This window comes from Arabidopsis thaliana, chromosome 4 (assembly GCF_000001735.4).
Source record: "Arabidopsis thaliana chromosome 4, partial sequence".
In the NCBI taxonomy this organism is placed as follows: domain Eukaryota; kingdom Viridiplantae; phylum Streptophyta; class Magnoliopsida; order Brassicales; family Brassicaceae; genus Arabidopsis; species Arabidopsis thaliana.
The window spans coordinates 9,887,799-9,902,489 of record NC_003075.7 but is presented as its reverse complement, the minus strand read 5'-3'; the positions used below and the strand labels follow the sequence as shown (position 1 = coordinate 9,902,489).

Here is a 14,691-nt window from a genome sequence, read left to right as displayed (position 1 = left end):
TATATTTAATTACAAAATTAACAAGCTAACGACATTTATTAATTTAATTACTTGATTAATTTAAAGTGGAGGGTTTGGTTTTCAAGGCATAAAGTTATAATTGTGGGGACTTCGGACGTAAAAACGCATTATGGCAAGCTAATCACCGATTTCGCGTCCGAAAGTCATCATCCAGTTGGTCTTGGTCTAATTCTATTATTAATTAAAGATTGTATTAACTTATATATTTCGTTAATTAGGTGTATGGTGGGAAATGGACAAATTAGCTCATGCATTAAGACTCCATTAGAGATTAATGCACTTGGAAGAATCACAAAAGGCTCTTAGTGGCCTCAATTATTCGTGTTGGTCAAGTGTAACCAAAAATGGTTCTACGATAGCTCTTCTTATTCTAAAATAATAATGACAAAACCACATGTATATGCATACAAAACTCAAACAAATGATTTCCTAGAACTTAAGCTCGATTTTGTTTGAATATAACTGAATAATACACATGCATGTGTGTATTTTGGATGTAAAGCGATTTTCTTGTAAGGAGAATGACCATAAGTACATGGGTAATTTGAGGTAAAAACTAAAGTTGAAAAACATTTGAATACGATCAGTTTCATATGATGAAAAACATTAAACAATCTTTTTAAAAGTATTTTAAGAAATTAAGAAACACCTACTCTCTCTTCTTTTTTTTGGTAATACCAGAATTTATTTCCCAATAAGCAATCACAAGTCTTTTCTTCTTTGTCAGATAACATTTTTTTTTCTTAGCTTCTGCTGAATATTTTTCTATCGTTTAATGGATTTGTGCTTTCTACGTGGGAAAAACGAAATGTTTACCCTAGATATATAAAATATCGTTCGGTAACATCAATATATCTTAATAATTTGAACCATCATTGACAACAAAACCGAACCATATACCAATGGTGCAACAAAATAACAATTGATAATCGTTTATAAGTTAAAACGTTGTTTCTTCAATATAGTCATATGAAAGTAATTATATTAATTTCCATTAATAAAAAGCAAGTAGATTAATAGAGAAAAGGCACAAAAGAGCTAGGGATTTATTTGGGAAGTACACCTAAAATTTTGGGGAGGCTTTTTAGGGAAGCACGAAGAGCTTAATAAATGATTAAAAAGGATATCTCCAACTTCAAGCAAACCCCATACCTCTGCATCCTTTACCTGCTCTTCTTTATCCTCACACCACATTCACACTCATATAGATATACGTACTTACATATGTATATATCCGAACAATTTTGTCAATATATAGACGTGATAACTAATTTTGTCCTTTTCAATGAACCCAATAGATTACTAGGACCAGTTTCGTGGAAATTCATATTATAGTTTACTTGGACAAAGGTATGGATCGGGGATGTAAAATAAATTAGTGCGATTATTATGCATATGTCATATGTGCATACTATAATTTTTTTTTAAATGGTGAATTTAAGAAATTAGTGATCAGATATTTTAGAGTAACCAAAGAACTAAACATTGTGCATTTGATCTTTGTCATATAGTACATATTTTGAAGACAATATAGAATTGGTGAATTGATGTAAAAAAGAAAGTTCGAGTGAATTAGGGCAGGTGAAAATGCAGAAGCCTAGTAGATAGATGTTCTTACATAACTCTCCCCCGAAATTTAAGGGCTTTGAGAGAGAGAAACAAAGAGAGCAATTCCCAATGTTTTCATGAGAGAGAAGTGACAGCTGCTTCGTGGCCGACAGCTATACGTTCCAACTCTCTACTCTTTCCATTTCCCACGTGTCTCCCTTCTCCTTCGCACGTGTCTGTTCGTATTTTCCATAGATACATCATACATGTATGCACTATGCAAGGAGTAAGGACCCGTATGTTCATTGTTTCATAAATATCTTTTTGATAAAGTTTGATCTTGGAGATATATTTCCACGTCAAATTTTTATTTTTCTAACATGTTAACTATCACATATATATATATTTTTGTTATATAGTTTTTCGGATAAATTGTTATTATAGAGTTGTTACTATTATTTATCTGCAGCCTGCAGGCATTTTATTGGTTTTTGGAAATAAAACCAGTTTCTGCTTACGAACAGTAGTTTTCAACCTCGTACCAACACTGTTCAATGTCTGTGTTTGCGTAAACATAATTAGGTATTTCAATATTCATCATGTACTTTTGTAGAAACCTACACATATATATTCACAAGTAAATTATTTTATTTTTTCTGTCTATATAATGATAGATAATATAGCTTATAAATTTGTTTTTCCTTGGTTAGAGAAACCCTAGAGGTTACGTGCTTTGATCCAAGAACTTGGATTTGACATCTCCGATTCTTTTAAACTAAATTACAAAAGTAAATTAAGCGAGAAAGTTCGCAACTTAGCGCGTTTAACTTACGCGTGTCTCTAGCTATGTAATTACGTCATTAGCCATGTAATTAAATTTACAGTTATCTTTTGGCTTTTTAACCATTACAAAGACTTCAACTTTTTCTTTGACACTAAAAAAGAGAGCTCTTTTGGCTTTTACATATGTGAAAATCGGATACGAGTTCCAATCAAATAGTAAAATTACGAACATTTTTGTAATCGATTAAACTGGTTACTAATAAAACAAATTACAGGTTATTATGATTTAGAAAGTGGTAGACTGGTACTCAACTTGCAACTTTAATTTCCCACCACCTGAAGAAAAAAACATAACCAGTAACGATGTTGCGGATATCACATCGATATTTTATATTCTTACACCATTTTGTATTCCTTTTACTATACGCTAAAATATGTGCACCAGTATATTTTACTTTTAAGAGTATACATTAATCTCGGACGATAGTCAATCAATATTAATGAATTTTGGTTGTCTTAAAGGACCCGTTGAATTTATTTATTTATTAATTTTGTAGATTACTAGATTCTATGAAACTATATAAAATTATCTTTGAATTGTATTTAATTACTTCATGGTGAATAATCTTATAATATGAAACGATCGGAGTTGATTCGGTTAGTATTTAACAACTTCAATATTACATGGGCAATAAATTATATAGAAACTACTTTATAATATATCTACCGACACAAATATACATGTTTTAGGTTTATGCATGTATTACGTGTGTAAAATATGGTTACCTACCTTGTTAAACATATTTAGGACGGCACTGTGACTAATTTAATAACTTGAAGACCCACTTACTTCAAATATCTTTGTAAAAGAAGTTCTATGTGCCTACACAATGCTATTGGATAAGGAACCATATATGGCACAAACATCCTTAAAATATAATATAGAAAATAATGAATATACATAAAATATACATAAAATAAATGTATTAACAGTGTATATTATATATATGGCTTTGTCAGACATCACTACGTTCGTTCCAAAAGTCGTCATTGCCAATAGGTTTTCCTTTTAAATTTTAGTGGTTACAAATAAATCAACCTATCAAGTTATTAAAATAATATGTCAGATACTATAATTTAAATAATGGAAGCGACTCATACACATATACACTAATTTATATTATTACTGTATACGTAAAACTGAATTAACAACTTTTCACTGAAAAAGCACACCCTTTAATTTATATATCAGTGACTAAGTCATAACGTGAAACAATTATAAATTCTAAAGGTTAAAAAGATCTAAAAACTTTTGCACGTGGAATGTGCTATATATTTACCCTAAAATATCGAAGCCAACTAAACAAATTAATGAATTATAAAGACACAGGTTCTTTGATTTGATGGTAATCATTATGTCATAGAAACTGTTCTATAAATTTCATACTATATTATGCATCTAGAAATCAGATAATGTAGAGTAAGAAATAAATATACTATTTCGAAATTAAGAAACTCCAAGTTTTGCTATGATATCTCAACCAGTTAAAATTGGTTGTTTCAGTTCGGTCTTGACGATTTTTTACACGACATATGATGTAGTTATGTCTAGCCCATCCGTTACATTACATATGTGGTAACAGAATATTTCTTGGACCTCTTGGTCGTCTTGAAAAAACTCTTATGAACCGGATGCCAAAATACTATATATCGTAAACAAAAACAAAATCAAGTAAGTTCCAATATTTTATTCACTTGAAAAATCGCATACTCGTATAAGGAAACACTAATCATAGATGTTTTCAATATTTCAGTTTTTTAAAATGACGACTAACACTTGGAAACCGATAATGATGAAACTTTATATAAGAAAACAAAGTTTGTTTCAAACATATCATAGTCAACATACAAAAAAAATGAGTCATATTAAAAAAAAAAAAAAAATCTAGACCAAATGATTCACATGGCAAGAAATTTAAGTAATTTCTGATGTAAACGCCTGATCACTAAATTGAGCTTCTCATATTTTCTTTTTTCTTTTGAGCTTTATTTAATTCATACATGCATCTATATAAGGAAATCAAAAATGTTAATGCAAAACGTAAATTTAATATGTATTGAATGTAACAACATTAATAAAGGCACGAAATTATTGGTTTGAAATGATTAGATCCAACTAATTTCCAACCAAAGACGGTCAAAGCCAAATAAAAATGCTTAGCTCTCCATGAGCACCAAGAGAAACCCATCCAAATGGTTCAGACAATCGTGGACCCCACGCGCCGCTTCTCTTCTCTCCCCACTTGCTATTCTCTCTCTCTAATTAATTTTTAACTTTGATTAGTTTTGGTCAACTTTATAGTTAACCATGGTTAACTAATAAAATATTTATTTATGTCCAAGATTAATTAATGAATAAGTGATTATATAGGTATATGTGTTAGCCTAAGTTTTTTTCTTCAAAATAGCTTTGTTTATACACGTTATTTTTTTTTGTTGCAAGGCTTACATCTTAATTTAGGAAACTGATATGATTGCTATATATAAGGCCTGAGTGTACAAAATATTAATTAAGTTTAAATAAATTAAGGCAAGGCAATGATGGTGGAGAATGTTTTGAAAGACAGAAAAGAGGAAGCATCTTAATGAAACCCACAAGATAACCCCAACCACATATTATCATGATGGCTTCATTCATCTTAATTAAACTTTAACCTTTCATTTTCTCCAAATATTTTAACTTATTATACCAATTAGATCACACCCACTCACATACATCTCCTTCCCAATTTCTCACGCTCCTAGAATATGCGTGGAGACTACTTCCGTTAGGCTACTTGATACAATCATAACAATGTATTGCTAACTTTGGAACTTTGTAATTTATCTAGTTAAACCAATCAACTATGAGAAGAAGTGTAGCGGTTTTAAATGGGGGTGTATATGTTCAAAAAAAGAGAGAAGGGAATTCATACCTTGAAATAATTAATAATACTTTTCTAGTCAAATATTTGTATGGATCGTAAACATATACAAACATGTTACAAACAAGTTTTTTTTGTACCAATAATTATCGACTAAAATACTAAACATAATATTTTATTTTATTATAAATATCCTATACTATATAAGTTATAAACATAGCAAAAAGAAAAACACAAAAGCCAACAGTGAAACCTAAATATGTGTTTGCTTATGGTAGCCGCGTATATTACACGCTCTAACTATTGGAGAAGAAGAAGAAGAGTGGAGTTTATTGTCGAGTCCAAAACACACAAAACGACATAAAACTCAACGAGAACAAAATTTGAATTGAAGTCGATACCAAATTTTATTTTTATTTTTATTTTATTTTTATTTATCAATATCCATTTTGTAAGAGTTTAGGTTAGACAAGTGACTGCATTTACATACATATATCTATATATATACAAACATTTTTTCTTCTTCATTAATGCTTTATTTTAGTCTCACCTTCTCCTTCTACTTTTTATCATTTCCCTTTCTCTTCCCATTTTAGTCTTCCTATAACTTCTTCTCAATCCTCTCTCATATCTTTTTTCTTAGTTTAAATTTCAATAAAATAGAAAAAAACATATACAAATCTACAGAGAAGAGAAGCTTTATTTTAATCTTGTGTGTGTGTGTGTGTTTTATATAATTTTTATTTTTTTTCAAATTAAAATCTCTTCTTTGCTTTTGATGTGGGCATGGCTGGTCTTGATCTAGGCACAGCTTTTCGTTACGTTAATCACCAGCTCCATCGTCCCGATCTCCACCTTCACCACAATTCCTCCTCCGATGACGTCACTCCCGGAGCCGGGATGGGTCATTTCACCGTCGACGACGAAGACAACAACAACAACCATCAAGGTCTTGACTTAGCCTCTGGTGGAGGATCAGGAAGCTCTGGAGGAGGAGGAGGTCACGGCGGGGGAGGAGACGTCGTTGGTCGTCGTCCACGTGGCAGACCACCGGGATCCAAGAACAAACCGAAACCTCCGGTAATTATCACGCGCGAGAGCGCAAACACTCTAAGAGCTCACATTCTTGAAGTAACAAACGGCTGCGATGTTTTCGACTGCGTTGCGACTTATGCTCGTCGGAGACAGCGAGGGATCTGCGTTCTGAGCGGTAGCGGAACGGTCACGAACGTCAGCATACGTCAGCCATCTGCGGCTGGAGCGGTTGTGACGCTACAAGGAACGTTCGAGATTCTTTCTCTCTCCGGATCGTTTCTTCCTCCTCCGGCACCTCCCGGAGCAACGAGTTTGACAATTTTCTTAGCCGGAGGACAAGGTCAGGTGGTTGGAGGAAGCGTTGTGGGTGAGCTTACGGCGGCTGGACCGGTGATTGTGATTGCAGCTTCGTTTACTAATGTTGCTTATGAGAGACTTCCTTTAGAAGAAGATGAGCAGCAGCAACAGCTTGGAGGAGGATCTAACGGCGGAGGTAATTTGTTTCCGGAGGTGGCAGCTGGAGGAGGAGGAGGACTTCCGTTCTTTAATTTACCGATGAATATGCAACCAAATGTGCAACTTCCGGTGGAAGGTTGGCCGGGGAATTCCGGTGGAAGAGGTCCTTTCTGATGTGTATATATTGATAATCATTATATATATACCGGCGGAGAAGCTTTTCCGGCGAAGAATTTGCGAGAGTGAAGAAAGGTTAGAAAAGCTTTTAATGGACTAATGAATTTCAAATTATCATCGTGATTTCGGACATTGTCTTGTTCATCATGTTAAGCTTAGGTTTATTTTTTGTCGTTTGTAGAATTTTATGTTTGAATCCTTTTTTTTTTCTGTGAAACTCTATTGTGTTCGTCTGCGAAGGAAAAAAAAATTCTCAAATCTTTCTTCATATCTAGCCACTTCGTGTATCACAAATTTGATATCGACCATGATAAGAGCCGACTAGAATTTGATTAGAGGTTATATATTCCTCACGAATCAAAATTTCTATAATAATGTTGTCCTACATAGGTTTGTTGATATGTATGTACATATAAAAATGGGTTAAGTTCAGGTATGTTTGTGTTTTGGTCAGTGCTATGATTAAGTGCAAAACTTATTTTTGGGGGATTTGGTGATAGAATTTATGACTTCAATATATGTTTTCTAATATTTTTATCAAATAGAACAATGTGATCGACTAGAACAAAAAGATTGCTTAATGGATGCTCTTCTTATCTGCTGCTATATGTTACTTATATATACATATAGATATAGGTAGACATAATACATCTGTTGTGTGTGTGGCATAGTAATGAACATATATATACATATATGTATTTCTATGATTTGGTGTCAGTTCAACATTGGTTTTCAGTTTCTCGAGCCCTAACATATCTATATGACCAATTCTGTTTTGGTTTTGATCTCGACGAACTAAACAACGAAACCTATATATTCGTTTGTCATTGAGTTTTATACTTATCCGATTTTTATTTGTGTCACGACGACATGTTTTAGGTTGTATTATACTTATTTTGTGAGTGTCTTTACTATTTGACTTGCTATCTCTATGTCACTCTATATATATCTTTGGATATGTACACAGTGAAGGGAAATATTTGGATTCTTTAGGATGTGGATTTGTATATTTTAGTCCTTGGATGCAATATAAAAAGTTACTATATATTATACGATTTTGTTTATATATTTTCAGTGATAGCTGTATATATATTAATGTGTGTTTCCAACTAGTGTGGATGAAATTAAGTTTGATTTTGTACGGGTGATGATTGTTTTTTTTCTTCTTCTTCTCCTTTAGTTAAAATCTTCATATTAGATTCCAATGCTTATAATAATATAGCTAAATTGTTAATGATTTTATGGAATCTCGTATTGGTAGCAGACTTATTAAGTTATTAAACTGATGTGGTGTTGTGCTTATCTGTAAGAGAATTTTCTTTTGATTAATCAATTGAGCTTTTTATTTGAAAATTATATTCTTTGAAAAAAGTTCCTTAGTTATGCTACCTTCCTTCTGTATATTATATTCCTTTTTAAAATAATTACGACCAAGAGTATATTGGACATGTAATGCATGAGAATATTTGAGTTTTTTTTTGAAAGAAATATTATTTGAGTTTCAAATCCATTGTTGATCATATTAGGGAGACCAGATTTATGTTTCACTGTTTATTTTTGTAAAATTTTATTGCCTTTATATTAGCAAGTTTATATGCTTTGTATCTATGTCCATATTAAAATAGAACAAAGGCAACGTTTTTCTCTTACATAAAAAATAGTTCATGCAAGAAAACCCTCTAACAAAAAAGAAAAAGCTCATGTAAGAATTGCCTATCTAAGTTTTTGATCTTGCTATTGATTGCTATAAAGTCATTTGACTGATAATTTATTTGAAAAACTGGAAGCATAATTAGTATTGGTCAAAAACAAAAGTTATTTGCCTGATTATCTAATTTATATCAGTAGATACAGTAAAATACTCTACAGTTATACTTTTGTAGAATACATTGTCACAATCGAAAGAATGATGAATTAATTTGATATCAATATTGATTGCTACTTTGAGAATATATATATTAGCTTGAATAATCTGTCTTAAGGCATCATCGAACTTCAACAACATCTATAAGATCATTTTATTTTATCAACCTTACAGTTAGATTAACGGAAAAGCCTTTGGTTGTCAATGCAAGCCGGGGCAGTAGAGTTTTCAAAAAAAGTTTCGAAGATATCTCATTTTCTTCAATGTGACATTGTGATTTGTGATTATATACTACATATAAATGGATTCAATGACGTAGCGTTTTATATTGTTTTTTTTTTTTGTTAAATTATAGGGAAATAGATGATTTAAATTGCAGATTGTGCTCACTCGAGAATATTTTCAAATATTCTCACCTCACTCGAGAATATTTAGCCCTAGATGATTCAAATTGTGCTCTATCGATCTTAAAACTGCAAAGTATATATAGAATTCTTCACTATAGAAATCAGATAACGTATAAAACGATTTTGGGCCCTTCTCATAATAATCTCAAAAGCCGATAAATCTATAAATACATGCATCTGTGTATATATGTACGTAAACTATGTACACAAAACCAACAATACATGTATATAAACAAATTAAACAACACACACCAAATACATTCGTGTATGTATATGGATTTTAAAAAAGAATCACACACCAAAAATCTAGTCTCATTAGTCATTACTCTCACTAAAATCGAAACCCAAGCAAAGAAAATTCAGGTTCTGACTACTTTTATGGATATTTTTTTTGTTAGGCCCATAAACTTAATGCCAAGGCCCATGAAACCTGTTTGAGATGTGCATTCGAGTACATTTCTCCGAGTAAAGAAAACAAGTAGAGAACAGAGTTTTATGATTGATTGATCTTAAGTTCTTAACATTCTACATGATATATACACAAAGAGGCTGTTGAAATGCTCTGTTTTCATCATCATCATCGTATTGATCTTCATCTTCTATGCTTGTTTCTTGCCAATTAGGGTTGGAGTCACAGAGAGCACACCAATGAGACACAGAGTCGCCATGGAGCTGAAGTCATAGAGATCTCCCAATGATTTTAGCTCTCCAAGAGCAAGCCCAGCCTGGTCACAAAGTCAAACACATTTTCGTTAGATAATATTCAAACTCATTGAAACCATAAGACAAAAACCAGGAAGATGCATGAAAATTCTCATACCCGGACAGTGACAAATGCAGCAGGAATCAGACCGATGAATGTAGCTAGGAAGAAGATATGATAAGGAACATCAACAATTGGAGAAGCAACATTAATGAAAGTGTTAGGCAATGTTGGTGTTAGCCTCAAGAACAGCATATAATTCAGCAACCGATCTTTTCTTCTCGCAACCTAAAGAAACAAAACCCGCAAAAACTCTTTCAAAATTTCCTCGGAAACTTATATCGAAGAAAGCGCAATAAGATTGATTTGATTAGTTTTTCAAACCTGATCTTGGAAGAATACGAGCTTGTCAGGCCAAAGCGAGAAGAGTAAAGGTCTACCAATGAGCTTAGAGAGGAAATAACAAGAGGAAGCACCAGCTGTTGCAGTGGAGACAACAAGAGCCATTCCTTTGACAACTCCAAAGAGAGCACCAGCAAGCAAAGACATGAACACAGTTCCAGGAATCATGAACGTCTGCATAAAAACGTACACCAGACAATATCCAACAAGAACTTGAACTGTGTAATCACTTGTGTATATCTCAAGATTATCTCTGCATATCAAAACACTAAATGTTAGTAAATCAATCAATTCCAAAGCTCAATATGTTAAAAAATCAAAACTTTCTTCATGTTCTATATATAGATTCAAACATTGCCAATATTAGCAATAACCCTAACACGAGATTAGCTTTAGCTTCATGGTTCAAGCATATACAGATTCCAGAATCCTAAATTGGAAAGTCACGGTCTTTGAATCAAAGAATGAACATTTACTAAAAACCCAGAAATAATCAATACTAAAAACAATAAATTTACCTAAGAATCTGAAGATCTTCGAGATTACGAGGTAGCTTGAGAAAGCTGTAATCAGATTGAGGCATTGTGAGATAAACGCAAACAAGACCCAAAATAAACCCTAAAACGACGCCGGAAGCTGCCGTGACCTCCCAAAAGCTCAGAGAATATATCGGAGTCGGTAATTTCGCCGGCGCCGCCGGAACAACGCCGATCGTTGTTGTTGTTTCTCCTTCTTCTTTCTCCATCTCTCTTGTATCGATATCGAGAGAGAGAGAGATAGAAGAAAGGAGGGATAAATAGAAAGAGAAGTTTAAAAGCTTTTCCTTACACGAATCCTTTTCTCTGTCTCTGTCTCCTCGAAATCTGAATGACGGAGAAAGATTGAATTTGAAGGAGACGAAGGAAGAAAATAAATATAAAGGAATATTCGAATTTTGATTTTGAAGGATTTGTTTTTGGAATTTAATATGTAAATCTAAATTGAAAAATAAATAACAAAACTAATTTCTACCTTTAAAAGTTTTTTGCGGCCCTAATTGTTTCGTGGTTTATAAATTTAGCCCCGAGCTTTATATATATGCATGTCGTATACCCAAATTCGTTAACAATTAGGAAGTTTTATTTTACAGATCTATTTAAAAATTGTTTAAATTATGGCGATTCAAACTAAAGGTGACATAGTACATTTTAAAAAAAGTTATTATCTAAGTTATGATAAATTATTAGCTATAATATTCATAATCCATGTTACCTCCAATAGCTTCAAATACAGATGAATACATTATACATGATGACTTTAATTTTGTCCGTATTATTAGAAAATGTTTATGATTGGTACGCATAAGAATCACATATAAACAAAGTTAATTATAACCAAAGCTACATGATTCCTGCAAGCTATGGCTATGTAGATAATTAAATATTACAGTTGTTAGTATATAAATATAGCCAATTTAAAGAAAAAATCATACGCATGCAATATTACTTCTTTTTATATTATGGAGGATAATTTATTTGTTGAGTTAATAGTTAAATAAAAAATTAGCTCACTACTAATCTTAGTATATAGTATATACTTTTTAATTTAAATCAATACTAATCTTACTATATTATAATCAACATCGTAACCAACAAACAGTCAGCATTGTATCTTGAATCAGACTTCTCTAATTGTGAGTATTAACAATAAATCAACAATTCATTCTATATATAATACAATCAATTTTTGATTTGATAATTGATAGTGTGGTGCTTCGCCCACCGAATATGGCACATAACACGTTTAAACGAACATGTGAGCTTATAATTGCCTATGTTGCTTCACGACAAAAGTAAATTACATAGATATATGAAGAGAATATGTACTATACTTAATGCTGTAGAAGTAAAAGAAAAATAAGAACTTGAAGTAATAATACTATACTTAAAACTGAATTAATTCTGTAGCAGTGAAATGATAAAAAAATTCCTTGCCAAAAGATAATGGAAAACTACTCAAGTAAAATGCAAATCCGTTCGTGTTACGGCATTTGAGGGGATTAACATTATTGCAGAACTCCAAAAACGTCATTTGGATGTCAAAAGTTTTTGATCCACTAACAATCTAAATCCGTTATTATTACTATTATAATGATACAATTTGTATATATTAATAATAGATTTACAAACCTAGGTTGACCTCTGAAATATCTGTCACCTAATCAGTGTCGATGATTTTGAGGAAAGAAACATCATAACAAAAAAAAGTTGAGAAATTTGGGAGGGACAAATGTATGAATAGCGAGACAAATGTGTTGTGTTCTCTATTTCTTCTGTCACACAAGAAAAGACAACATCCTACAACGCATCGCATGCATTGTCTTTCAAACCCGCTCTATCAAAGGGAGGCTTTTACCGCTAACGAGACTAAGAGGTCTTTACGATGTATTATTGTATTCCACCTGCCAATGCTATTATTGCCATATATTTTAACAAAATGAATAGAAAATTAAACCGTTAATGATACAAAAAAATATGGCAATTTGCAACTTTGGCCAAATCTCGGAGTGTGATTAAATAGGTATGGCATTGAACTATTGATAGATAGGGCCACACAAAATCTTACAAAAAAAAGAAGATAGGGATACATAAAAAAAAATTGTTATATTGTTGAATGATGGATGCCTTGATTGGAAGATCTGAAACGATTAAGATTGGTAAAGATGAACATAAACGGACGCTTAATACATATGTGATTATGCAAATTAAACAAAAACCAGAAGAATGATTGATTTATAAAAAATTATTGCCTACAAACTAGATTATTATTCAATACTTCAACGTAATTTTTACCGCCAACAATAATTCCAAACAATATGAAACACCTCGTTGACATCTTAGTTATATAGTAGTAATTGCTAACTACAGTTCAAATATTATTGAAGGAAAGAATGTACGAAAACAATGAAGATAAGAGTATCAGAAAATAGTACCCTCTACACACATCCATGCATATAACAAAACGGTTATAGACAATTAGACATCATCCATGCACATGTATGCTGTGCTATGGAGACAAAGTACTCATATACATATAATGTAGATATTATGATAAGCTTTGGTCATGCTTGACTACTCTGTACGCCACTAGTGATCGATTTTGAAACTAAATCGATGTTTTCTTGTGGCATACAGGGAGCCAGGCACGACTATTATTCCATATATATATATAGTATATATGTATACGGGAACCCTTAAATATGATTGGTGGATAGCTTATACGTCGATCTTGATTTAAATAAAATCAAAATGTGTATGTATTTCATTGAGGGGAAAACATGAACCAGAGAGAAAGTGGCGGATATTTTTGGTCAAGAATTTGGGGAGAGTTATGAGTATAAGAGGAATGGTGGCACATATATATAGAGGAGAAAAATGATAAACTTACTTTGCTTAAAAGAATTTGTGAGATGGAACATAAAGGTGCATTTTGAAGGCCAAGATGAATAATTAAATAACTGCAAAAAATACTTATCTTAAAAGTCTTATAGTTTCTGAATCGAACTTGAAATCCTGCAAAGAAAAAAAAAAGAGAGTTTGCTTTAGTTTTAGTGGGCTAACTTATTCACATACACCATTTTTATATACAGAGGATAATGTAAGATGGAAATCAATATGGATTCTCTTTTGTTAAAGGCAATAAAGAGACAGACACAGCGTGCAACACTTCTGGGTTACTTTAGTTTAATTTAATAGTTTCAAGTTGGTTATGATAATAAGAAACATTCATAGTATTATTAAAGATAAAAGATAGATATATAGTATCATACAAAACAAGAAAAGATTCATGGCCATGGCAATGAATCATCATCATCATCACCACATACATTTTCATCTTAGTCTAATATATTGACTCTAGATAGCCTCGATGGATCTTTGCATTGAATTCCAAACATTCGATATTAAAGTTCATATGCGATTTTATTTATATCCGGAACCATTTTTGTTAGAAATAGCCAAATAGAAATATTCACGTACTACATAATGTTTGATGTTTTTTTGTTGTTTGTCACCGTTTGATATTGCAGTTCATAGAAATGGTTCCAATAGTGCATATTCACAGCTTTATCTTTTCATTGGGTCGTGGGCTCTTTCGACTTTCCCTTTTGCTTTCTATAATTAAAGAGGCTTTTTCTCTGACCAACAAAAGTTCTGGTTCAATTTTCGACAAAACCAGCATCGCTTTGTTGTTTTTCATCCTCCAAACACCAAAGAGATGATTGAACCGGACCGAATCAAAAATCGAAATATAGTGTTTCTTGCAACCAGTTCAGTTTCATTTATGTACAAACTGACTGAACCAAGCTAGTTTTAGACGAACCAAAATTTCTTT

The 14,691-nt window shown here is 32.1% G+C and overlaps 2 protein-coding genes and 1 non-coding gene across 3 annotated transcripts; 1 reads left to right on the top strand and 2 right to left on the bottom strand.

The window, feature by feature from the left end:
- Positions 1-5,801: 5,801 nt before the first annotated feature.
- AT4G17800 (Putative AT-hook DNA-binding family protein) lies at positions 5,802-7,396 on the top strand. Its single transcript, NM_117890.5, has one exon. The coding sequence runs from the start codon at positions 6,063-6,065 to the stop codon at positions 6,939-6,941; it is 879 nt and encodes a 292-aa protein (NP_193515.1). The 5' UTR covers positions 5,802-6,062; the 3' UTR covers positions 6,942-7,396.
- Positions 7,397-9,432: 2,036 nt separating this feature from the next.
- On the bottom strand, positions 9,433-11,439 carry AT4G17790 (SNARE associated Golgi protein family). The gene is made up of 4 exons (NM_117889.4): positions 10,839-11,439; positions 10,303-10,573; positions 10,036-10,206; positions 9,433-9,940 (listed from the first exon to the last, which is right to left on the bottom strand). Exons 1-4 carry the CDS (start codon positions 11,063-11,065, stop codon positions 9,815-9,817), a joined length of 795 nt encoding a protein of 264 aa, NP_567541.1. The 5' UTR covers positions 11,066-11,439; the 3' UTR covers positions 9,433-9,814.
- Positions 11,440-13,419: 1,980 nt separating this feature from the next.
- MIR160b lies at positions 13,420-13,508 on the bottom strand. Its single transcript, NR_142338.1, has one exon. It is a non-coding gene; the product is annotated as a microRNA ath-MIR160b precursor (primary transcript).
- Between the last annotated feature and the right edge of the window lie 1,183 nt (positions 13,509-14,691).

Bases quoted from the DNA above. Each gene is read 5' to 3' on its own strand.
- AT4G17800 (NM_117890.5), top strand. From the start codon at position 6,063: ATGGCTGGTCTTGATCTAGGCACAGCTTTTCGTTACGTTAATCACCAG.
- AT4G17790 (NM_117889.4), bottom strand. From the start codon at position 11,065: ATGGAGAAAGAAGAAGGAGAAACAACAACAACGATCGGCGTTGTTCCG. The intron at 10,574-10,838 runs GTAAATTTATTG...TTTGATATGCAG, and splicing joins GAAGATCTTCAGATTCTTAG to AGATAATCTTGAGATATACA. The intron at 10,207-10,302 runs GTTTGAAAAACT...TTGTTTCTTTAG, and splicing joins TCGTATTCTTCCAAGATCAG to GTTGCGAGAAGAAAAGATCG.